The 24,678-nt window shown below is 36.1% G+C and overlaps 1 protein-coding gene and 1 long non-coding RNA gene across 2 annotated transcripts in view; one reads left to right on the top strand and one right to left on the bottom strand.

Annotated features, from left to right (window-relative positions):
* LOC105543458 overlaps positions 1-24,678 on the top strand; it is a 66,200-nt gene that overhangs the window by 27,784 nt on the left and 13,738 nt on the right. The gene's annotated exons all lie outside the window — the stretch shown is intronic.
* SPINK9 (serine peptidase inhibitor, Kazal type 9) lies at positions 14,441-18,701 on the bottom strand. The gene is made up of 4 exons (XM_011985405.1): positions 18,599-18,701; positions 17,824-17,855; positions 15,672-15,799; positions 14,441-14,621 (listed from the first exon to the last, which is right to left on the bottom strand). The coding sequence occupies exons 1-4, from the start codon at positions 18,651-18,653 to the stop codon at positions 14,576-14,578; spliced, it is 261 nt and encodes an 86-aa protein (XP_011840795.1). The 5' UTR covers positions 18,654-18,701; the 3' UTR covers positions 14,441-14,575.

Here is a 24,678-nt window from a genome sequence, read left to right on the forward strand (position 1 = left end):
TTTGTTTGTTTTTCAGCAACTCACTAACATTTATTTCTTTAACCCCATCATCAAGTTTTTAGGAACCCATTGTGGAAGGAGGATGAACTGTTCTATCAGGCTATTGAATACATGGCTGAGTTCAGTGATATCCTGTCGTGATTTCAGAGTGTGTCTTCTAGAATAATCTTTAACATTTGTTCAACACGTGTTTATTAAATGTGACCTCTAAGTGTGTTTACATTCTATGTTAGGCCACGGGAGCAGGAGATGATTTGGATGTGATTCCACTTATCAAGAGGTCCATACTCCAGTGGTGGAGCTTTGCTTATCAGCAGACAATTACATTTCAATGTGGCAAATAACAGAAAAATATATATCATGTGGTGTAGTAGTAGTATCAAAAATTGAGACAGCAAATATCGTTGGAGGAGAGTGAGTGGATAAGTCATCAAAGAAGAGGTTCTAGCTGAAGGATGGGGAAGCAGTCTTTAGTCACATTTGCAGGGTAAGGCCTGTGTCTTCCAAAAGCATTCTCCCAGTGTCCCTAGCTAGTGATCGTTTCATCCTCTGATCGCCTGTAATATGTAAAACCTGTTATTTTGTATTTATCCTCTGGATTTTGGTATTATTTATTTGTTTTTGCAAATGACCTGTCTCCCAGATGCAAGTTCCATAAAGTCAGGAAACTTTTTTCTGTTTCTTTGAGCTCCTAAAGAGTAGCCACTGGAAATTTTCAAGTAAGAAATAACACAATGAAAATGCTGCTCAGGCTCAATTATTGTTCATTCAAAAGTATTGATTGATTGGCAATTAAATGTAAGGAATTGTATTTAGGTTATATCTTCCAAGTACATCATATCTTCTCAACTACAAAGAAAACTCAGTAAGGGCAGAAATAATGTTGATACTGTTCGTTGTTTTATCCCCAGATGTCAACACAATACCATGCATTTAGGAATTCAATGATTTTTGTTTGATGACTAATATGTGCAAGAGTTTTAAGGATGATTAAGACACCTTCCTTAGTCTCCAAAAGTTACGTATCTAAGTAGGGGTGTAAGACAAATTTCAGACCTGGTGTTAGGGATCAAAAATTTTAAAAAGTAGTGGAAAGGTTAAAAAAAAAAAATGACCCAATGGAACATGCATGCAGACCAGTCCACTTGGGTGAGTAGGAAGAGTCAGAATTCTAATCTAGGGCAGTTCTCTATGCCATACTTCAGGGGATGTCAGCTGCTGCTGGTAAAAGTACATTTTCTGGTTATCAGAAGTTGAGGCTTCAGTCTTCTTATTTATGAAACATTTTCCTTTATTTGTTTTTCAGGTTTCAGTAAAGAATCTACACAAGCAAGCAAACCATAGGGTTTATTTCCCTGGCCTGGGTTAGAAAAAAAAGTATGTTTTGGGCTTTTGAGCTGCTGATTCCCATGATTCGCCAAGAGGGAAATTTCTGGCAGAAAGAAGCTATTAGCCGTTATTTATGACTAAAGTAAATCCAAAAGATAGAATTCCATACCAAAATTTTTAGAACGAATTTCCTTAAGGTCCATTTTATTTAAAAATCAAGTTAAGCAATGTTTAAAATTAAGTATTTTACTTCAAAAGAATTTCCTTTAGGTGCAGTTGCTTAAAAAGCATCTTACTTAAAAAATAATTTTTAAGCCTTTTACTTAAAAAAATCATCCTTTTCTTGGAAAATGATTGCCTCTTTTGCTCAGAATGCACTATAAGACATTTCAGAACCTCTTTACCTTCCCATTTGTAAACACTTAAATGCATTAATACTTGCTTCATGAAAGGAAAGACAAATGCTAAATTCTAAGCCTGTAAGCATTTTCTTAGCGTTACACTTCACCATTATGACTCAGAAAACTCACGGCAACTTGTCAATTTTAATGGAAAGGATTGCAGCCCAGTAATATCTTAGTGACTGATGTAATGTATTAAATAGAAATCTTTTTAAATTAATGCCTTTTGTCATTATTTTTATTAATTTTTATTTTCAAGGTGATCAAAATAGCTTAAAAGCTTCCTTTTATTCTAAATTATTAGCATTTTCTCAGGGGGTAGGTAGAAGGTGAGAGGACCTGAATAAACTGCCAGATATATGTTATCCTTGTTTTTCTTCACAAATATTATGTCTTGCAAATAATTAAAATGAAGGATGTGTACTTCCTCAGAGTTGACTGTAATTTTATTCATTTTTTTGATATGGTACTAATGTGTTTTTCGAGATGATCACTTCAAAACTTTAGACAATTTCAGTCTATATAATAAACCCTTCATATCCACTTTTGAGGCTTCTAGCACAACAAAAGTGTCTTAGGTTTAGCAAAAAGTTTAAACCATTTGCTAATTTTTAACATATAAGAACCAAAAATCTGAATTCTTTCTAGCTGTCAGAGCTGTTCAGGAATGTGTTGTGCAAACAGAGAAAGTGAGTTTCCTGTCACTAGAAGTATTTCATGTGATCCAGTAGACAACTTGGTGGGCTTCCGGGGGAAATAAATGAAGCAGTAGATTTGATGAGAGGATATTTTATGATCCTCTGGCTCATCTTAGTAACCATCTTGTGCTGTGAGAAAAACAACCTAATTTTTATAAAACTGTACATCAGTAGAATACTACTCCTTAGAGGAACTATATGACACATTAAATTCTAAAAGAAATCTCTGAAATGAGATTTACTTTAAAACAAGTATAGGAAATAAGTCCTTGATATATTTAACTTTGGAGCAAAAATGTTAATTTTTGGAATAGATTTTTGTTTACAGGTTTGTAATCTTTTGTGTATTACCACTGTTAGTGACAGTTTCTTCTAAGAAAAGATTTTCATATTTTTAAATAATGTATATTAACTGTTCTGAGCTATTATTAATTTCAGGGATTTGGATTTTCCAGTTAAATCTGCCAGACTGTAAGTACAAAAAATCATGTCTTATCTACCTCCTGTGAGATGAATGAAAGAGGCAAATCTCTGTGAATTGCTAACCTTCTCAAAGCTCTTGTTCTTTATAAAATGTGGATCTAATCACATCTATCTCATGTATTTGTAGTGAGGAATAATAAAAGCAATCAAACATGTTTAGGCTTGGTATAGTGTGTTATAAACAGCAAAGACTAAATTTTAGTCATTATATTTAGTTTTGTCTTAAGTTATCCACCCGGATGATTACAAAATTTCCATCAGTATCTTTTACTATCCCAGAGTACCTACTCTGAATTTCTAATCAATTGCTGAACATTGCTACTTGAGTATCTTGCAGTATCTGCAGAGTTAAGGTGTCCAAAATTTAACTCATCTTCCTCTCGTCAACCTGTTCCTACCACTTACTTATTCTTCTACATGTTGTGAGCCTATTGTTTTTAAGGCACTGGCAAGGGTTCTGAGATTATATAAGACACAATGCTGGCCAAATACCACCGCAAACTCTAGTGGAGACAAGAATGACAAAATCTCTTGCAAAATGTAAGGCACATTAAGTAGGAGGGGTTGGAACACATTAAGGACAACAAATTCTGCACCTAATTTTATAGAAAACTGACTGAGAAGTAATAACATCACCGTGTAAGCAATGGTCCAAACCAAAAACATCAACCCCGTCCTAAATATTTAACTACTACTAATCATGCATATAGTTTGCCAACTCTTTTTCAGTTCTGTTTCTGAAATTTACCTCTAATCTTCCATGCTCTGCTTTTTTCTCCTGTTGACTAATTTTATTTAGATCCACATTATAATTTCCAAATGTCTCGTAACTTTTCTCTTTTGCTCTCTCTCCTCATTCCACCATCCTCCATAACTCAGCAGAAAGCTGCCCTCTCCTTTCTCCTTTTATTTCTCAGCATCTCTTCACCTCACTACTATGCAGAAGGCAGTATGGTATAGTGTTTAAAAGTGGAGACTGTGCTGCTAAACTTTTTGTCTCAAATCGCATTTAAACTTGGGCAAATTGCTTAACCTTTATGTGACCTTTTCCATTGGTAAAATGGTGGAGTAGTACCTACCTCATATAGTTGTTTTGAACATTAAATTCATTTATATGAATTAAGCACTAGAATAGTAGTTGTCATGTAAAAAAGGACTATATGTATTTTCTATCATTATTTTTACTACTTCCATCTGGAGAGAAATTTTTCTCAAGCACAGGCCTGCTTAGAAGCTCCCTATTAATACTGTATACGGTGCTGTGGCTGCAAGATGGAGGCTGACTTTCTCAATACTCTACAGTGGTCTTCACTACCCCAAGCTACCTCAGGTCTTTTCATAGCCCTAGGAGAGCTCTTGAGTCCCACTACCAAACCTGTGCCCACTACCCTCAGACAAATACTTCATTTTAGTTCTAGTCAAATTCTCACTGCTCCCAAATCAAGGTAAAGTACTTTAATCCCTATGATTTGCAGCCTCTCATTGCTTGCTTAGAAAAAAATATCCTACTTATTGTTCAAAACCAACTTACTCATCATTTCACAAACACGCCTCTGCCACTTCTTTTACAGAACACATGCATCTTGGGAAAACAAAATGGCAATAGCTGACATTTATCCAACACTGGCTAGCTACCAGGAGCCCTCTGAAAACCCTACATGTGGTTACTGCTTAACTCTTGCAATCCTTTTAGGTAAATACTATAATTTTCCTAAAGAAAAAGAAACCAAAACAGAAAAGTTAAGTAAAACTTTCAGGATCATATAACTGTTAATTGATGAACCTATTACTGGAGCCCAACCCTATGACTTTACAGTCAATAATCTTGATTTTTATGCTTATTTTATACTGTTTTACTTACAAGTCTCAGCCTCAAAGACAACTAAGTGTGATGCTTAGATTACTTGCCCACTAATTGAAAGTTTTTATTCCCCTATATGAAAATTGTCTAAAATATATTAACAATTTTCACAATGAATCAAAATAGAAAGGCTAAATCATGTTCTTCATCCCTTGATGGGTAAGTAAAGACATATATGACCATTTTGTAATAATATGAGGTAGTTGCTATAATTTGGGTATTTGTCCCCACCCAAATCTCGTGTTAAAATGTGATCCCCAATCTTGGAGGTGAAGCCTGGTGGGATGTGTTTGGATCACGGGGGCAGATCTCTCATGAATGGTTTGGGCCACCTTAGTGATAAGTGAGCTCTTAGTGACAAGTGAGCTCTTCCTCTGAGTTGACACAAGTTCTGGTCACTTAAAAGTGTGTGGCATCCCCAATCCTTTACTTCTGCTTTTACCATGTGATGTTACTGCTCCCACTTTGCCTTCCACCATGACTGAAATCTCCCTGAGGCTTCACCAGAAGCCAAGCAGATGCCAGCACCAAGCTTCCTGTATAGCTGTAGAATCATGATATTAAACTTCTTTTGTTTATAAATTACCCAGTCTGAAGTATTTCTTTTTAGCAATGCAAGAATGGCCTAACATAGGAGTACTCCTAGAATTTTTACAATGTGCAAAGGGCTATGTTGAGCTCTTTGTAAGACTTACGGCGTTTAAGCTCCTGGCAATCCAAAGAGGCATATAATTATTTTCATTTCATAAGTGAGGAGACTGAAGTCCAGAAAAAGTCATTTATTCTAGCCACATAGTGACAAAGCTGGGAATCAGCAGAATTTTGCCTGACTCTGAAGCCAGAACATATATGGCTACTATGTTCTATTAACTTCATTTAATGATGGTTTGAATCTAAAATACTTTCAGTGAAACCAGCTTTGATATTCAGATGGGTAAATACTTAGCTACATAACAAAATTATATGGCATATCAAATATATTTCTGATAAGTGACTACAAATCATGTATTTTACATGTTGAAAAATATATGAAAGGGCTTTTGATTTTTGAGATGGAAAAATTTATCCCAACTTTTAGATTACATAAAAATAATAATTATATACTACATGTTGTGGAATGACCGCTTTCTCTGGGACACACGTTTTCCATCTAGAATAAAATAAAAACAATTTTTTGAAAAAAATATGGTTATTTGCTTCAGGTATTAGTCTGTGCCACTGAAATACAGTTCTCTTCAAGGCTTTGAATTAAAATAATTTTCAGGGTTGATTCACTCAGCAAGTGTGGGAATGCTATGGTTGCTCTTTGAGAGAGGTTGAGGGGAGAATAGAATACAGGAAAAAGGGCCTTGGCCTGGGAAAGTGACCATCGTCATCATGAGAGATGAATTTAGTAAATAATGCCAGACCATATTTAGTACTCAATAAATATGGAATGGATAAAAGCATGATATATTTTTAAACCTTTAAAATCTTGTGTCAATCATAGATGATGAGTTGAATCAATGTTGATTTCTATTCAATAAAGTAAGAATATTCTATAAACAAACAGGTCAATAATGGGCTGGGGGGTTTTCTTGACAAGAGAGTTGTTGCATCAAAGCAAAGATTAGATAGTGATCACTTTCAGGGATCCCACAGGGAACTTTCTTATACAGTAAGATGTTGGGTTAGATGAGCTTTATGCTCCACTCCACTCCTGAGACAATGTGATTCAGTGATTTATTGATGGAGAGAGAAAAATGCATAACAAAAACAAAAACAAAATAGACTTGCTCATTTTTGAGATGAAAGAATCTTAGAATTTCTTGGACTCAGGTTGTCAGTTCAGAAGATAAATCAAAGTGGTAGGATCAAGAGACACTATTGCTTCCATGATGCTCAAAGTGGCTAAAGGTGGAGGCAAAAGAAGTAACCTACTGTTACTAACCTAGCCCATTAAAGGCTTGAATTATGTCCTAGTTAGATGTGTCATCTCTATTAAGAAATGACTGTTTCCCAGATCATGGCACTACAACAGGTTTAAAATAATGAATCATTGGAAATAATTCCTGTGAAATATTATTACATAATATGACCCAAGTTAATGCTATGTTACATTTGAATGGTACATGAATAATTATTATTGTGTTCACATATGTTATGTTATTAGACTCACATATAAGTCTGGGGTGGATATTACCTATCATCTCCATTTTATAGAGGAGGAAACTGGCCCCTAGAGAAGCTAAATAACTTGCTCAAAATCTCATAACTAGTGAATTTCTGAAATAAGTCTTAAAAGTAGATTCCTGGGTTCAGAACTCATTTTCTACAATGGCACCATTTTCATGTGAGTCTGCTGCAATGATCAGTAAGCCTCTCATCACCAGTTGTCTTGGTTCTCTACCCAGATCCCTCTTCTGGAACCCTGTCAGGTCAAGTTCTACATTGGTCGTAAATCTGAGGAGTCCATTCACTGATCTTGGTTGACAAGGCTCAGCTAGTAACCCAGGTTCTTTAACAGAGAATGACTTTGTTAAGAGTGTAGAATTTGGTGGTGCAATTAATGGAGATAGGGAGAGAGCTAACTGAACACCTGCTGTGAATCTACCTGTTCTCTGTTGGAAGTTGCTTACATGAGTTTCCTTAGAGGGAAGATCACTAGCATTCTCAGGCACTAGAATGAGGATCCATGTGTATATCTTAAGAATCAGATGGTACAGAAGCTGAACTGTCCCTGATGCTTTGGCCATGATTGCTTTATCTCCAAACATGGCTAGCTCTAAGAGGCCACGTATATTTTGATGAATCAAGAACCAGAGACCTCCATTGTGTTCAGCCTCAAGGGGCAAACTTAGCTAGTGATCATCAACTGCATTGCCATTTCTAAAGGAAGGGCAACGTTTGCACTTCTCACTATGCCAAACATTAGGAAATAACTTAGTTACCAGGAATGAAGATTTTAACAAAACATTATTTATGCCCTTTGGCTTTGACTGTGTAAAATGGCATTTTCAAAGAGCCATTCTATGGCTCTATGATAAGACACTGGCAGTTCCTCTGGCCTTTTGCGTTCATGGGCTGGAAGGCACTCTGTGACACTAATGAACGTAGCACCTACAGCCTGAAAAGGTTGGAATACAGAGAGCTTACTTACATGTATTTCCCTGTAAATCAGTAAAACAGCCAGAATCTGTTCAGATGAACTGCTATGGAGACAGGAATGATAATGTTGCCTAGAGAACACAGTACAGCAATGTTTAAAAGCTTGGGTTCTGGAGCCAGTAAATGCCCTTGTCAATCATATTTCCATCATTTCCTATTTGTGTTGAACAACATAGTCTGTCTTCACTGAACCTCGTTTTTCACAAGTGAGAAAAAAGAGGACTCATTCATTAACTTACTACTTTTGGTTTTTGGTTTTTTGAACTCCTACTATGTTCATTACTATATTAGGTGTTAGGTATACCCTAGTAAACGTTATGAACACTGTCTTCAAGAAGTTTCAAAGCTGGTGATATTAAAAGGTCTGTATTCATAAGGTTGTTTTGGGATTTAAATAAGATCACGATGTAAAGCATTTAGTAAGAACCTGGTATCAGATATTCTTCAATGAATGTTAGTAAACTCAGGATGCATGCAAGAACTATCTTAAAAATACCAAAAGTGGTCGTTAAATGCCACTATTACTCTTCCAGTAGTTACTTTATATAAATATTATGTTTACTGCTTGTGTCAGTTATTTTAGGAGGTTATTGTTTGGGAGGAAAGAAAAACAGACCCAAAAATGCAAGTATTCATGCATTTTAACATTCAGCCAAATGGAATACAACATTTTACTTATTATATTATTGCCAATAGGTGACTTTTGTGCCTTTATATAGATAAGGGCTAAAATGATGGCATAGTTTCCTAAAAATTGTGGGTGATTTTTGTCTTGCAACAAATAGAATTTCTATTGTGGTTTTCCCTTTACTTTGCAATAAATAATTATAAAAAATGTAATTGGTCTGTGACATCCAGAAATCTTTAGATTTCTGAATCACAGGTTCAATATTTGAGGTGTCTTCTTTGACCAAAAGTTTCTGTCAGAAAATGCTCTTGATGCTTTGCTTTGCTCTTCATGGAAGCTGTCCTGGAGAAAGTGGAAATATTCATCCCAGTTAAGCAACGTAATACCCTACTCCAGTCTGCATTACATTCTCTGTAAAGTGGGCCCCTGTGTGGACTGATTTCCTGGTCAACTTAATACTATTTTAGTAGAAAAGTAATTTCCTTGAGGGAAAAAAGTCCTCGTGATCAAAGAGGCCTGAAGATATTAAAGAAGGTATCTTTAAGAAAATACCTTAAAAGCAAATATATTGATGCTTTTCCCAAAGCAAAAGTTTTCGAATTCATGGCCAATTTAATTCCTGAGAACACCTACTTCTTTTTTCCTTGTCCTTCTAATCTTTTCTCTATTTTGTCATATATTATGTATACACAATGTATATAATAAACTTATAGTTTAAATAGTAACAATAATGACAATACACATGCTCATAAGTCTTATCACTCAGTTTACGAAATAGTACGTGCGCTCTTTTTTTTTTTTTTTTTTTGAGACGGAGTCTTGCTCTGTCGCCCAGGCTGGAGTGCAGTGGCACAATCTCGGCTCACTGCAACCTCCACCTCCTGGGTTCACGCCATTCTCCTGCCTCAGCCTCCTGAGTAGCTGGGACTATAGGCGCTCGCCACTACGCCTGGCTAATTTTTTGTATTCTTTAGTAGAAATGGGGTTTCACTGTGTTAGCCAGGATGATCTCGATCTCCTGACATCGTGATCCACCCGCCTCGGCCTCCCAGACTGCTGGGATTACAGGCGTGAGCCACCGCGCCTGGCAGCGCTCTATTTTTAAAGTGTTTGTATGCCTCCTCTCCAGCTGCCATTCTTCACTGCTACTCAGGCTACCAGCTCTTCTCTAATTCTATTTCCATCTTCCTCTCTTTTAGGAAGGACACTCATGCAATCACAGATTCTAGAAACATTTCTTCATCTGTGGAGGTATTCAGTTGGTTTTGTTTTCTGGCCTTGGCTAAATAATACTGGTCTCTTTTGTAATTTTCAGGCAATGTAGAATTCAGTATGGGCCTCTTTGTGCCCTTAGGATATTATATATGTGGTTTTAAATATATTTAGCCTAGAGTTGGTTTTGATTTTGTTTTCCCTGATAGTGGAGTTTGTTTTGAAGTTGTTTACCCTGACAGTTTAAAAATTACATATTTATTTCAGGTGTTGCCTACTGTGTGTCAGGCAGAAGAGAAATGAATATTTATTTGAGACACAAAGATGAACAAGACCCAATTCCCTGCTCTTACAGGGCTCGAAACCAGAATATATATATAATTTTATATTATTTCTAAAAAACACTGAGGATAATTTTTAAAATATCCTTCCAGAAGCCCTAATGGAGGTTTATGTCTTTTCATTTCATTGCAGTCAAGCCACTCTGGTGACCTCTGTGGCTGTCCCTGTGATTATCTACTCTAACAGGAGGCTCTCAGTGCTGTGTCTCAGGATAGGGTCAAGTGGGAGTGGTGGTTGTGATAGGGAGGGGTTGCAGAAAATAGTAGGAAGTGCCAGAACCTAAATGAGAACCACCCATATGCTTACGGGACAAACTTATTACAACTACAGATTTTTGTTATTATGTTTTAAATCTACCTTTTATTGTTAGCTAATTACATGCCAGGCACAATATTATGTGCTGTATACATATTAGTTCACGCTAATCTGGAAGGAACTGCTATTGTCTCCATTCGAAATGCAGGAACTGAAACTCAGAGATTAAGCTACAAACTCAAGGCTACTTAGAAGTGACAAACCTAAATTTGACCCCAGGGTTTTCTCTGCCCAAAGCCCCTTAATTTTTAACCATTATATTCTACAGCCTTCACAAATAATTTTAGTTTGACAGGGAGGACAAGTTAATATCTAAAGGGTGTGGCAGCAAACAGATGGTAGTTCAAGCAATTGGTGGGCCTCAGAGATGTATAAGAAACAACTGGAGCCCTGACAGGCAACCAAAACAGAAGTAGGGTGGCCAGTGTTTTGAGGGTGTTTGCCACTGAGCTGCTGTTCTAGAAATAGTAAAGTGGAGAACAGAGAAGCAAGGAGCACACCTAGAAGTGCAAAGTACCGGAGGACTAGGCTCCCGGGCTCATTGCAGAGGCAGGGGCTCAGGCTGGGGATGCAGCAGTAACCAGGAGTTTCACTGGCAGGCAGAATAAGATTCAGAAACTGAGCACAAGGATAAAAAGAAACCCAAAGCCAGGCTTACTCTGATTAGTCATGCAGAGCTTGGCTGGGTGGGGCCTCAGTTATTTTAACCTCCATACCTATTTGTGAGCTTGAAATGCCTCATGTCCTAGAAAGGAGTACTTCGAGTCTGGCAACTGGGAGTGATGCAACAGTTTCCTGAACTCTCCAGAAGCATCTCGCAGAACTCCAGTAGCCTTTTTCTTGTTTTAAAGCAGGTGCTCTTAAAAAGCTTAATTTTGTATTGACTGCTGTGTTTGGATTTAGAATTCTTTTTAAAAGAAATTTCTGAAATATTTTCAGAATGTGTCCATGTGGATGTGTTGTGTTAAGGAACGTATTTATAACTCTGGATTCCATTTCCTTGATCTGCACCCTTATTGTTAATCAACATTCCAAAGTCAATACTTCAGCTTAAAATTGTTCTCTGACGGACATGAGTTACCTGTTTTACAAGGACTGGCTTATTGGATATAGTAATGCATGCTTTGCTTAAATGTGAGGAAGAGCTAATTAAAAATGAAACAGTGACATTTCTTAGAATTTGTGTAGGCTTCAGTTATAGCAACAGGTTTTGGTAATTATTTAACTGTTTCATCTTATTTTATTTGTGTATCTTTAAAATTATATGGTAATGTTTTTCATGTTACAAATGACAAGGATTTTACAAGGTGGTTTTGCAAGAGATGGAAGGAATGTAGTAAGGAATCTTGGGCTGTGGGCTGTGCAAGGTAATTGCCATTTTGATAACTCCCCCACAATCTCTGGAAAAGCATTTATTGTTCTCTTTTGCTTGTATGTTTGTGGATTCTTCGTAGGGAGCTTGAAGAAGCAGAGTTCGGGTTGATGCGGAAAGCAAATAGATACACATTCTAATGTTGGAGCTGGGTTGGGAAAAGACATCATGGTTTCCTTGCTTACTTGTTGACAGAAGCCAAAGTCAATTCATTTTAATTTAACTTAGTTAATTTACAAGGTATTAATTGAACACCTATGGCATGCCAACTGCAAGCCCACAATATGCCAGTGGAAACAGATGGTTACAGAACTAAAGTGAAAATAATATAAAGTATGCTAATTTAGGAGGACCAAATATATATGAGATGCTTTTTAAAGATAATGACATTAAGGCTGAAAGATGATGTGGAAATTGGTAAGATAGAAAAGTGGGAAAGATATTTGTAGAAAGAAGGATGAGCATGTGCAAAATTTCAGAGTGCATGGGAGGTTCTGAGAGTGGTGACCAGTCTGGGGCAAAGTGTGGAATTGAGAGAAATGAGTTTGGAGAGTGAGGTGGCTGATATTGATGGAGCTGTAAGCAGTGAGACTCACTGAAGCAACCTTACCAGGGGAATGGATGATGAGGTCTATGTTTAGAAATATCACTCTGAAGGCTGTTAGAAAATGGATTGTGGGAAGTGGGTGGTAGAGAGGATAACAAGGAAGAGTGGTTGGAAAACATGAATTGGCCAACAACTCTGTGCTGGTTTTTCTACATTGCAGTCTCATGTGTTTGCTCTGCTTGGAATGATGCTTATCTCTTTTTTTTTCTTTTCTTTTTCCTTTTATTGTTATTCATATTTTTTGAGACAGAGTGTCTCACTTCATCACCCAGACCAGAGTGCAGGGGAGCAATCTCAGCTCATTTCAGCCTTGACATCCAGCCTCAACCTCCCGGGCTCAAGTGGACTTTCCAGGCTCAATTGATTCTTCTGCCTCAGCCACCCAAGTGGCTGAAACTACATATACTACCACACCAGCTAATTTTTTCTATTTTTTGTAGAGATGCCATTTCACCATGTTGCCCGGGCTGGTCTTTATCTTCTAGGCTCCAGCAATCCTCCTGTCTCAACCTCCCAAAGTGCTGGGATTACAGGGGTGAGCCACTGTGCCTGGCTGCTTCTCATTTCTCAACCCCAACCTCCCCCAACTCCAACTCACTGCTCTTGCCCACCATTTTCTTTTGCTGACTTCTAGCCATCCTTCAGGTTTCTGCTTATAAGTTACCTTCTCAGGGAAGTCTTTCCTGATTACCCAGTCTAAGTCTAGTTTTTTCAAACATGTATATTTAAGATTGATGTAACATAATTCTTCCCCTCTAAACTTAAAGCTCCATGAAGAAAAGACTAATGTTTATATTTATTTGCTCTCTGATTCATTTCTAGCAGCATCTGGCAGAGTGAATATTTAATAAATATTTGGTGAAAAGATGAATGAATAAATTCTAGGTTAATATTTTAAATTCCTTTAAAGAGTTTCTTGGAAGAGCGCTTTTTTTCCCTCCCTAAATTCCAATCAACAAATTTAAAGAAAGTGTTTTTAAGTAATGTTAGTGATGGTCTTGCATTATTCTGAAAGTAAAAAAAAAAAGAAAAAAAAGAAAGAAAAGAAAAGAAAAGAAAAGAAACAACAAACACCGTTCTACCTGAATTCTGTGGAGGTTAACATGGGTCATTCTGATAGACAGTCTTGTTCCCTAAATCTCTGATGAATTTGCAAGACCAGATCATAGTTTAAAAAGGGTTTGACTATATTTTCTCTTTCTCCCTCTTTATAGATAATATATAGGTAGGTTTTCATATGTTAAATGCGTGTGTGACTCTGTTATAATCTAATGAAAATGTTGCTTAATTTCAATTCAATTTACTGAGCATGTTTTTGTATCAGTTTTATGCAAGATGCTGTACCAAGCATAGGAAATTCCTTCACAGAATATAAACTCCAAGGGGGCAAAACCACATCTACTCTGCTCAACATTGTATTCTCCAAGGCAGAACACTGACATTGACAAAGTAGGTCTTAATAGATATTTGTGATTGAATATATGCACAAATGGATTACAAAGATTTACAAGGCATATTCTCTGGTCTTTAAGAAACTTATGATATAATAGTAGGATAAGCTAAATTTCAGGTCTCAGACCTGAGATCAAACATTAGAGAAAGAAAAATATCAGAGATATCAACTAATATGTGAGAAGTTGAACAACTTTACCAACCATTTTTTTACCAGCCACATTTTATAAACATACAGTAGGAAACAGTTGGAGAGCAGTCTCAATCCAGAGCAATTCTCAGTGTCTTAAACCCAAGAGACATCTAGCAAAGCAGTGTTTTCTGATTCTTGTGCCTGAAGGGTCTCTCTTTATCTGTTTACATTTAAGGAATGTTCAATAACTAAGTAATGTACATGGAGTGTTTTCCTAGTCTGGGTAAGAAGAATGCATCAGCTTCAGGGCCTTTAATTTTCTAGTTCCTATTACTAGTCTTAATTGGCCCTTGTTTTTTCCCTAAAATTATCTATTAGACAGCACCCAAAAATAAAAAACAAATCTAGAAGATTCAACTCAGTTCCCCCCAAAAAGAGAGTCAGGTGCACATTTATTTCTCTTATATCTGCTTTATTCTACAAAGAAATCTACATATGGTGATGAGTAGGCAATGTGGCATAGATAATATGGGAACAGAAATGTGTCTCTTGTGAATAGATGCATTAAAAGATATTTTGGATTCACAAGATAGATTTAACATTTTCCATAATGTACAAATTTAAGTTTGCCGTCAGTTTTCCTGTGGAGAGAATATAGCAACAAATGAGAAATGCTGAGCCCATAGGCATTTCATTAGCATCCAAACTTCACTAATGAATCCTAAAAATGTATTCAAGTTTCCCCGCTTATTGATGTTTTTAAAAGGAGTGACTGCAATTTAGAAATATTTTTGAACCTGGTGCTGATTATATAAGGATGATGCTCAAATACATCATAATTTATATCCCTGAAAACATTTTCATGTTTTTTTTTTAATTTAAGGGAAACATACACTTAGAAGTCTCTTTTCATAAAAATTGTTATTTTTCTTTTATTAAAAAAAGAACCAGAACAATATGCCACATGTTAGATGCTTGTTTTTATTTCATCTATGTTTTTGAAAATATTTTAAATGACCCATATGTTTTTGTACATTCCAGTATATCATTCATTATTTCATAATTTTTGAATTAATGTTAATATATCTTGGCGATGATTAGTTTATAATCTTTAAACTACTTTTGGCTATTTGATTTTTTAAGTGTAATTTTTACTATAGCACCAACATATATTCTGTTGAGATATAATACTCTGAAACACAGGAAGTTCTTCAGATTTTGCAGATATTATCCCCTGTTATACCAGGCATTAGGGGGCTCTAACATATCCAAGCCTAGTTGCTAAAGCTGAACAAAAACATGGCTCATTCTACCAGATGTGGATGAGATGCTTAGGAGGGAGGACATTCCTTATCGCTGGAAATAATCCAGATGGACTGTGAGACTACTTGGTAACTTTTCTGTAGAGGAAGTTTAAGCAATAGATTATCAAGTGGAAGTTGAACTAGATGACCATATATTTCCTTTCAACTTGGTGATTTTAGAATTCTCTGATTGACTCTTACTTCCAGAATATGTGGGGATATTGTGATATCAGGCACTCCCAAATTCTACCAACTGGAAGGTTCTGTTTGTTAGAGACAATATGATATAATTCTCATATTCCTTAGGCCCTACATCACACCTTCTAATTTTTGTCTTAATATATACTTTTACCTTAAATATGAAAAAGAAAACATTTTAATACTTACTTAACTTGAGAACAGAAGAAGCAATCATTTTTATAAGTTTTGCCATCAGATCCACAAATTAGTTCATACATATGATGACAAAATCTCTCTTGTCCTGGTGGTAACTTTTTATAATCACTGCAGTCAACCTGAAAAAACATATTAAAAACCTTCAGCTCTTTCAACCAAATCTTTATTATCAGGATTTAGGATTTCCCAAGTAAGCTCAGAGGGCTGTCAACACATGTTTCTTATTACAATTGTTGGTTCTCATCTAGCGCCTTCAAGACATCTCAAATGTAAAGATGTTCTATGTCAAATATAAAATCATGACTGATAAACATCTTTACCATAGTTGGTTCCCAAATCATGGCTTAATGTAAAAATAGATTTTTTTCTCACCATACTGGTTGATGTATCAGTTCTTAAAATACATGTCATATTCTCAAATGTAACCATTCTCATGGGAGTACTCAGAAGTGTGATATATTTTCTGTAGGAATTATCCTACTATTTCTGTCTTTCACTGAAAAAGCTCAATATGAATGCAAGTGTGAAATATAGGGATAACTACTACGATTTTAATGACTAGTACATTATTGACAGATTTTTTACTACTAATTATTGGTAACAATTTACTTGTTATATACTTCACCAGCACATAGACGAATGTATCTTAATATTGTACTTGGGAACCAGTGTTCTAAATTCCTAGAGCAAAGCCTGTGGAAGTAGGTAGGCAATTCCCAAGAAAAGTTTTTCATAGTTTTAAAAAAATCTATGAGCATATAGAAGAGCATATACAGTAAAGTCAAACACATCTGAATGCAAATCCTGACTATGTGACCCTGGAAAAATTATTTTACCTCTCTAAGCTTTAGTTTCTTTACCTGTAAAATAAAGATAATAACCACATTGTAGGGTGGAAGTAAAAAACATGTAAATGAAAAGATGTGTACAATGCTTAGCACTACATTGCATGGAAAACATTGGATAAATAATAGGCACAATTTTTTATGTTTTGATTTCTCTTTCAGGTCTACACAAACTCCAGCTGTATACAAAAGAATGCATCTCCACGTCGTTTTGTCCGAGAGGTCTAGGCATGATATTTTATTAATTGTTGGATATTTCTACTTGAATAGCTTGGAATATACTCAAACTTAAAGTTGAATTCTTCTTTCCCTCCAGATATGCTTCATTAATTCATTCATTCATTCATCAGCTTCCATACACCTCCTGTTCTCGGGCTAAGGTGAGTGGAGCTGATGCAAAGATTGGTATGCATGGCAAAATACCAGGAGAACCTTAGAGGCTAGTGCAGGAGAATAGAAACAGCAGTGCTCTATGGTAAGTATATGCCAGTGTGATTTCAATTCCTCTTCTTGCCTGCTCAAATCCCAGGGAGACAGAGTTTATGTGATACTCAACATTGTGATGGGAAACTACCAAGCTCATAACTTTCAGTAATCCTTTACATCCTCTCACAGCTACTAAATCATGAAAGATGGCTTGAACTCAGGCCCATCTGACTCCAAAATTTATATCCTTAACCGTATTATTTTCTTTAATAGGTAAAACGAAAGACTCAAAGATATAAAAGAAATTTCCCAGGCCCCAGTGTCACATAGTTAATAAGCAATAGAGTTTAGAGTGGAACTCAAATTGAGTACCGACTAAAGATTTTTACTACCACACCTAGATTTTTTCAACAATACTCATTACTCTAACCTGAGTCATGAATGGAAGGCTAAATTAAAGTCCTTATTTTCTAAGACAGAGAACAAAGATGTTTGTGACTCATTTAAAAATTATAAGAATCATGACTTGCCCTTATTGAGTTTCACTATGTGCTAGGCACTGTGCTAAGCTCTTTTCAAATACTATGGCTTCAAGTCTTGGAATAATGTTATAAGTATGTTGCCCATGGCCATGTGATCAAAAAGGTGGAATTAAAGACCAGGGCTTTCTAGCTTTGTTGCTAGTATCTCACCACCTTGTTCTACTCTCTCCATTTTAGAAAAATCTGCCTACAATTTTTGAAATAAAACCAGTTTTGATATACATAAAGTAAATATTCAAACATATGGAAATTTAATTACTATGTAGTATCAAATATTTCCTTACTGCTATTGACTTTAAAATTACATAAAAGTAGGATGGATGTACTGACCATCTGTTTCGTTTTTTGGGCACATTCTACACCTGGAAGAAAAACAAAGACAAGACAATGTTAAACTCTGGAAGAACCTAATCTTACTAGAAAAATAATCTTTGATTTATGCTTTAGCTTTCAGCCTGTCATAAAAATCTTCAGAACTGTGTATCAGCATTGTATCAAAGGTTGAAGCTCTTCACACATATCTTTAAATTTTTTTTCTTTTTTGGAGTGGGAGTGGAATCCAGTCAAAGAAATGGAAAAGATGCCATGATGAATGAGAAGTTTGTCTCATCTTTTCTACTTCATAACCAGAGCTCAGTAGAGACAGAAGAAATAAGTGAGTCATATTTAGGGAGATCTGCTATTGTGGACAGGTATAGATGATAGATGTTGGAACAGTGGTTGAAAATTCTAGGGAGGCCAATTTTAACTCAATAATAGAAGAATAGCCCATGGGGCCAAACAATTGATTGTAATGTTTTATGAAGAAATGAGTTCCCTGTAAATGGTGATATCAAGTCAAAGCAGAATCTGGATGATCATCTCCGTAAAAAAATTACACAAAGTATTCTCATGAATAAGCATTTGACTTTAGCTGACTCTTAACATCCACTTTACCCCTGAGGTGATGTGATTTAGCGATTTATTGGTTGAGGCAAAAGATGCATTTCAAAAAGTTTCCCTTATTATTTATGTGATGAATTACATATATCCCATAATTACATAGGCAGAAGACTACATGAACTATTAGTGCAAGGGCAGGAGCAGTATTATCAGAGATACTCACTGAACATGGTTGCAAGTGTCAGAGCCAAGAGTAGAACAGTGGCTGTTGCTCTCATAGTACTGAAGCGGCCAAGGCAGTCAGATGTAGGGAAAAGAAGTGGCCTGGTGTCTGTCCAGCTCACTTGGATCCTGCCTTATATATTTTCAAGCATTCCTGCCTCAATTGTGAAATAGCAATTTCTAAGTAGTACAACTACAAAAAGAGGTCAGAAATGTCTGCAAGCCATGGGGATTCTTTTCTTGTGAAAGACGGGTAATTGCACATGCCATTTAATAGCTATTCCCAAAACCCAGGCTGATGGATGAAGAATGAGATGGTGACTTTGCTTTGCACTCCAATTATGTAGATAATCAGTGGCATTTTTCATTTCATACAATAACTTGCAATAGACAAGCCACCAATCTTTTGGCCATGATTTAATAAGTTTTAATTATTCTTTAATTAAACCATGAGTCATTTGAATTCTTTAATAAAGGCTACAAAAGTGCTGATTCTGGAATGTGCTAGTTTTCTGATAGAGTGACTGTATGAGAAAACTCTGGAAGAAACTTTTGCACGTTTTGTAGGTAGAATTGGAGGACAATGTTTATACTACTAATGGAAGTATTAGTATCTAAGGCTGAAATTCACATTTATTTCCCTTCAAAAGTAAAGAGATAGCTGGAACTTGTTCTGGTATGATCTGGGGATGAGATCATCATACTCTCTCTGAGAGCTGAAACTTTGGGAATCTTGCAGACCTGAACTAATTGCCAGCTACACCACTCTCTATGTGACCTTGTGCAAGCTATTTATCCGCTAAAGCCCTAGTTTTTCTAATCTTCATTTGATCATATCATAAATATTAATGAGCATTTACTCTGTCTTAGAGACTGTATTTTATCTTGAATATGCCACAGTCTGTGAAAAACTGTGACTGCTCTCATGTAGTTTGAGAAAGGCTATCTTCTTTTTTTTTGAAGACAGAGTCTTACTTTATCACCTAGGCTGGAGTGCAGTGGCGTGATCTCAGCTCACTGCAACCTCTGCTTTCCATGTTCAAGGGATTTTCCTGACTCAGCCTCCCAAGTAGCTGGGATTATATGTCAGCCTCCCAAGTAACTGGGATTACAGGAGCATGCCACCATACCTGGCTAATATTTGCATTTTTAGTAGAGACCAGGTTTCACCACATTGACCAGGCTGGTCTTGAACTCCTGACCTCAAGTGATCTGCCTGCCTTGGCCTCCCAAAGTGCTGAGATTATAGGCATGAGTCTCTGTGCCCAGCTGAAAGACTCTTCACTTCTTGATCAAACTCTATTTAAGGTCCTCTGAACCCTTTTCTTGACTAGGCCTTGGCATTGGCCCTCATTTTGTCTTTGGCCTCCCCAGCTCCCAATTTAGTAAAGAACTTACTAAATTTATTTTTAGTAAAGAATCCTACTAAATCATAATCATCCCCCCCCCACTGTTGATATCTGATCACACTTGATATCTGATAAAGTTCCTTGTCCTCCACCTCTGACATATAATTGCTTAGCCTGCCTTTAGCAAGAATCCTCTTAGGTCCATTTATCAAAGAATCCCCCCTACCCTTAATGTGTTCTATTAAGTAGTTTTCTATCCACTGACCCCCTCATTCTTCTTCTTGGCTATAAATCCCCACTTGTCCCTGTTGTGTCCAGAGTTGAGTCCAATCTGTCTTTCCTATTATAATAATTCTATTACATTAGTCTTGAAAAATACCTTTCATACTGTTTTAACAAGTGTCAGGATGGCTTTTATTCAATAAGTTTTCAGAATAAAGTTAATAATGACACCATCATCACAAGTTTACTGCAAATTTTAAATTTGATTGTCTATGTAAAGCACTTTTCCAGGATCTGGCTCATAATAAGCTCTCAACTAATGTTATGAATAGTACTTGATGACAGTGATCGCAGTGATGAAGATGATGATGGCAACACTAATCTGGAGGGGAAAAAGGCTCAGAAAGTGCCTCAGGATTATCTTAAAATAAGCAAATGATGTACCTTTATGGCCTTACTAGAAATAACAGATATTGACATGATAGAAAAAGGCAGTTTGTGATGGTCAGAGATGTTGAGTAATGACTGGAGGCAATAATCAACTCATTTTAAGTATCCCATTTGGAGGTCAGGTAAATACCTGTTAGGACCCCTGCAAAGGTGATTCCTTTATTGAATGAGGATAGCCTTCATGGCCTTCATCCATATATTCAAACTTTTGTGTTTTTTTTTTTTTTACAACAAAACACTTTATTTAATGATAATAGCAATAACAGTAAGCATACTTACTGAGCACGTATTATGCCTTGGGTACTATTGTAACTGCTGTAAGTATACTAACTCTTTTAAATTTTAAAACAAGTTAATGAGACAAGTATTATTACAATCAAGTATTTAAAAATGAATGAAGTGAGGTACAGAGAAATAAGTTTTTTAGGGTCATAAGAGTAAGTAGTAGTCAGGGAAGAGGTGGGACTAAACTCCTGAGGCAGAACTTGGACACTGGAACAAATTGGGAACTAGCCAAAAGAGGTCCGGAGCACAAGGACTTCTCCATAAGACATGCCCCAGAGTATGCCATGTCAGTTTACCATTGCCAAGGCAACACCCAGACATTACTGTCCCTTTCCATGGCAATGACCTGACAACCCAGTAGTTACCACCTTCATCCTAGAAATTTCTGCATAAGCTGTCCCTGAATTTGCATATAATTAAAAGTGGGTCTGGACATAGTGCCTATGGGCTAGCCCTGTTTAACTCAGCAAGGAGCAGTAGCTGTGCTGCTGCTGTATACTGCCACTTCAGTAAAAGATGCTGTGTAACACCATCAGCTCGCCCTTGAATTCTTTCCTGCACGAAACCGAGAACCCTCCCTGGCTAAGCCGCAATTTTGGGGCTCGCCTGTCCTGCATCAGTAGAGTTGGAAAATGCTATGTAAAAGCATGGCGTATTAAACAGATGAAAGAAGTGCGCTGTTAGATGAAGTGGGAGTGTGGGAATGTGGCAACCTGGTTTCTTTGTACCCCTCTTTCCACAATGGCCCCTGGATCATGCTCAGGGAGTCCTCTTGGCTACTTGGAGTAATGGGAAGATCACTAGTCCAGATGAGAAGTTCCCAAATTTCAGAATCCGGGCTGTGATAAAGTTTTTGTCATTATGAGGCAAAATATGAAAAACTTTTAAATGCTACCAACTCCTTATTTGTAAACCTTATTTAAGACTCCTCTTTAAATTAAAAAAAAATTACTGTGTAAGTTTCCCAGGTGAGGTAAAGATGGTCTCTAATGTCCCGTTTCGGACTTGAATTGGGTATAATTCCTTGACACTGAGAGATGACCTTTACTCACTGACTTGTCAGGGAGCATCTCAGAGAGCAAGTAGAAAAATACAAGTTAATGTGAGTTATTTAGCAGCCTCATTGTCAGTCCCACTTTTCCCTGTATGGTGAGTCCAGCTCTTCACTTTAGTGGAACTTTAGAATAGTCCATGGTATTTTCTGAGGAGAGTCCAATAAAATTACAGATACTGAAAAAGAGGGAGGAAGCCTGTTTAACACTGATACATTGTTCTGGAGAAATATTTCAAAAAGCCTGGTGAACTTGCGTTACCATTACGTACTACTGCTTTTGCACCCCTTTTCCTATTATAATCTTCCAAATGTCCCCCACTTTATCTGTCGTGAATGCTTATCTAGCACAGATCCTAGAAAAACCTATTGGTATCACTATTTATTTCCATTTTACAGAAGGTAAATGAGTCTCAGGTTAAATCACATTTCTAAGGTTTCAGATTAAACAACTTAATTTGTAATAAGTGTGTGTTGGGAATGGGATAAGTGAGCACAGCCTCGTGGTTTACTTGAGAATTTACTGAACAACTCAGCCTGTGTGGCAAATCCCCTCACATTCTCTTTGGCATTTAACTTTCTGAAGTGACTTGAGGTTGCTCTTTTAGAGGTTGACCTCCTTCATAGGAACAGATTTATCATGTTACTAGTACCCACTTTACACAACAGTCAGGAAGAACACATTTTTAAGTTTATAACTTTTTCTTTTGAATGTACTATTGCAAGAATAGACCAAAGAACTTCACATGTATTCTTTGCCTTAAGGCCACATTCAAATTTTGCCATCTGTGCCATTTGCCGTCAATGCCTTTATAGAAAACTGACCCCAAAGAGTAAGATGTACTATTGTTATAATGGCCATATTCCTCAAATTGATCTACAGATTCAACATAATCCCTATCAAAATCTCAGTTGCCTTTCTGAGCAAGAAACTCACATTTTCCAGTATTAAAATTTACTACAAAGCTATAGTAATCAAAACAGTATAATAGAGACATAAGGATAATCCAAAAATAAACTCTTGCTTTTATGATGAATTGATTTTTGAAATATAGTTTTATTTTATTTTTAATTGGCAAATAATAATTGTATACATTTATGGAGTACAATGTGATGTTTCGATGCATGTATACATTGTGGAATGATCAAATCTGGTTAATTAACATATCAGTCACTTCAAATACTTATCATTTTTTGGAGAACATTTAAAATCCACTTTTTAAACTATATTGAAATATAGAATATGTTATTATTAACTGTACTCATTATGCTGTGCAATAGATCACCAAAACAGACTCCTCTTCTCTAATTGAAACTTTGCACCCTTTGACCAATGTCTTCCCTTTCCCTCTCCACTTCCCGACCCATAGCTTCTGGTAACCACCATTCTACTCTCTCCTACTATGAGTCTGACTCTTTTAGCTTCCACATATAAGTAGGATCATGTAGTATTTGTTTTTCTGTGCTTGGTTTATTGCACCTAGCATAGTATCTTCTAGTTTCATCCATGTTGTCACAAATGACAGGATATCCTTCTTTTAAGGCTGAATAATATTCCATTGTGTATATCACATTGTAAAAATTCATTCCTCTGTTGATAGGCACTTTGGTTATTTCCATATCTTGGCTATTGTGAATAATACTGCAATGAACATGGAAATGCCAACATCTCGTTGACTACTGATTTCAATTTCTTTGGATGTATACCCAGAAGTGGGATTGCTGGATAACATGGTAATTCAATTTTTAGTTTTTGAGAAACTTTTATATCATTTTCCAGAATGACTGTACTAATTCACAGTCCCACCAGCAGTGTACATATTCCTTTTTCTCACGTTCTCACCAACACTTGTTATCTTTCATCTTTTTGATGCTAGCCAATCTAACAGGTGCAAAATGATATATTATTGTGGCTTTAATTCACGTTTCTCTAATAATTAGAGATGTTGAGCATTTTTTCATTTGTCTGTTGACAATTTGTATGTCTTCATTCAAGAAGTGTTTATTCGGGTCCTTTGCCCAATTTTAATTGTTTTTTTTTTTTTTTGTTACTGAATTGTTTGAGTTCCTTGTATATTTTTGATATATGACAATTTGATTTTCGACAAGGGTGCTAAGACAATTCTTTGGAGAATAATCTTTTCAAAAATTCAGGCTGGGACAACTGAATATCCACATGCAAAATAACATAGGATGCCACACATAAAAAGTAACAGAAAATAGATCAGAGACTTACATGTAAAATCTAAAAACAAAAGAACTTTTAGAAAAAAACCAAAGTGTAAATCTTAGTAACCTTTGAATAGGCAATGATTTCTTAGATATGACGCTAAAAGTACAAGAACAAAAAATATAATGGGTAAATTGGACATTATGAAAATTGATTTTGTGCCTCAAAGGACAGCTCACAGAATGAGAGAAAATATTTGCAAATCATGTATCTGATGAGACACTGGTATCTGGAATATATAAAAAAAATTACAGTTCAATAATAAAAAGGCAATCTGATTAAAAATGAGCAAAGGATTTGAATAGACATTTCTCCAGAGAAATGCAAAAGGTTAATAAGCACATGAAAAGACCATTAACAGTTATTAGAGACATGAAAATCAACATCAGTTATCACTCCCCATCCATTAGGATGGTTAAGATAAAAAAGGTGACATGTTGGTGAATAGGTAGAGAAATTGGAACCATTATACATCGCTGGTGTAAATGTAAATG

The sequence above is a fragment of the Mandrillus leucophaeus genome, unplaced genomic scaffold (genome assembly GCF_000951045.1).
Source record: "Mandrillus leucophaeus isolate KB7577 unplaced genomic scaffold, Mleu.le_1.0 Scaffold282, whole genome shotgun sequence".
In the NCBI taxonomy this organism is placed as follows: domain Eukaryota; kingdom Metazoa; phylum Chordata; class Mammalia; order Primates; family Cercopithecidae; genus Mandrillus; species Mandrillus leucophaeus.

Excerpts from the sequence above, each read along its gene's own strand:
- SPINK9 (XM_011985405.1), bottom strand. The coding sequence starts at position 18,653 with ATGAGAGCAACAGCCACTGTTCTACTCTTGGCTCTGACACTTGCAACC. Across the intron at positions 15,800-17,823 it reads CCCAAAAAACGAAACAGATG|GTTGACTGCAGTGATTATAA; the intron begins GTCAGTACATCC and ends ATGTTTTTTCAG. Across the intron at positions 14,622-15,671 it reads TTCTTCTGTTCTCAAGTTAA|GAAAACTGACGGCAAACTTA; the intron begins GTAAGTATTAAA and ends TTCTCTCCACAG.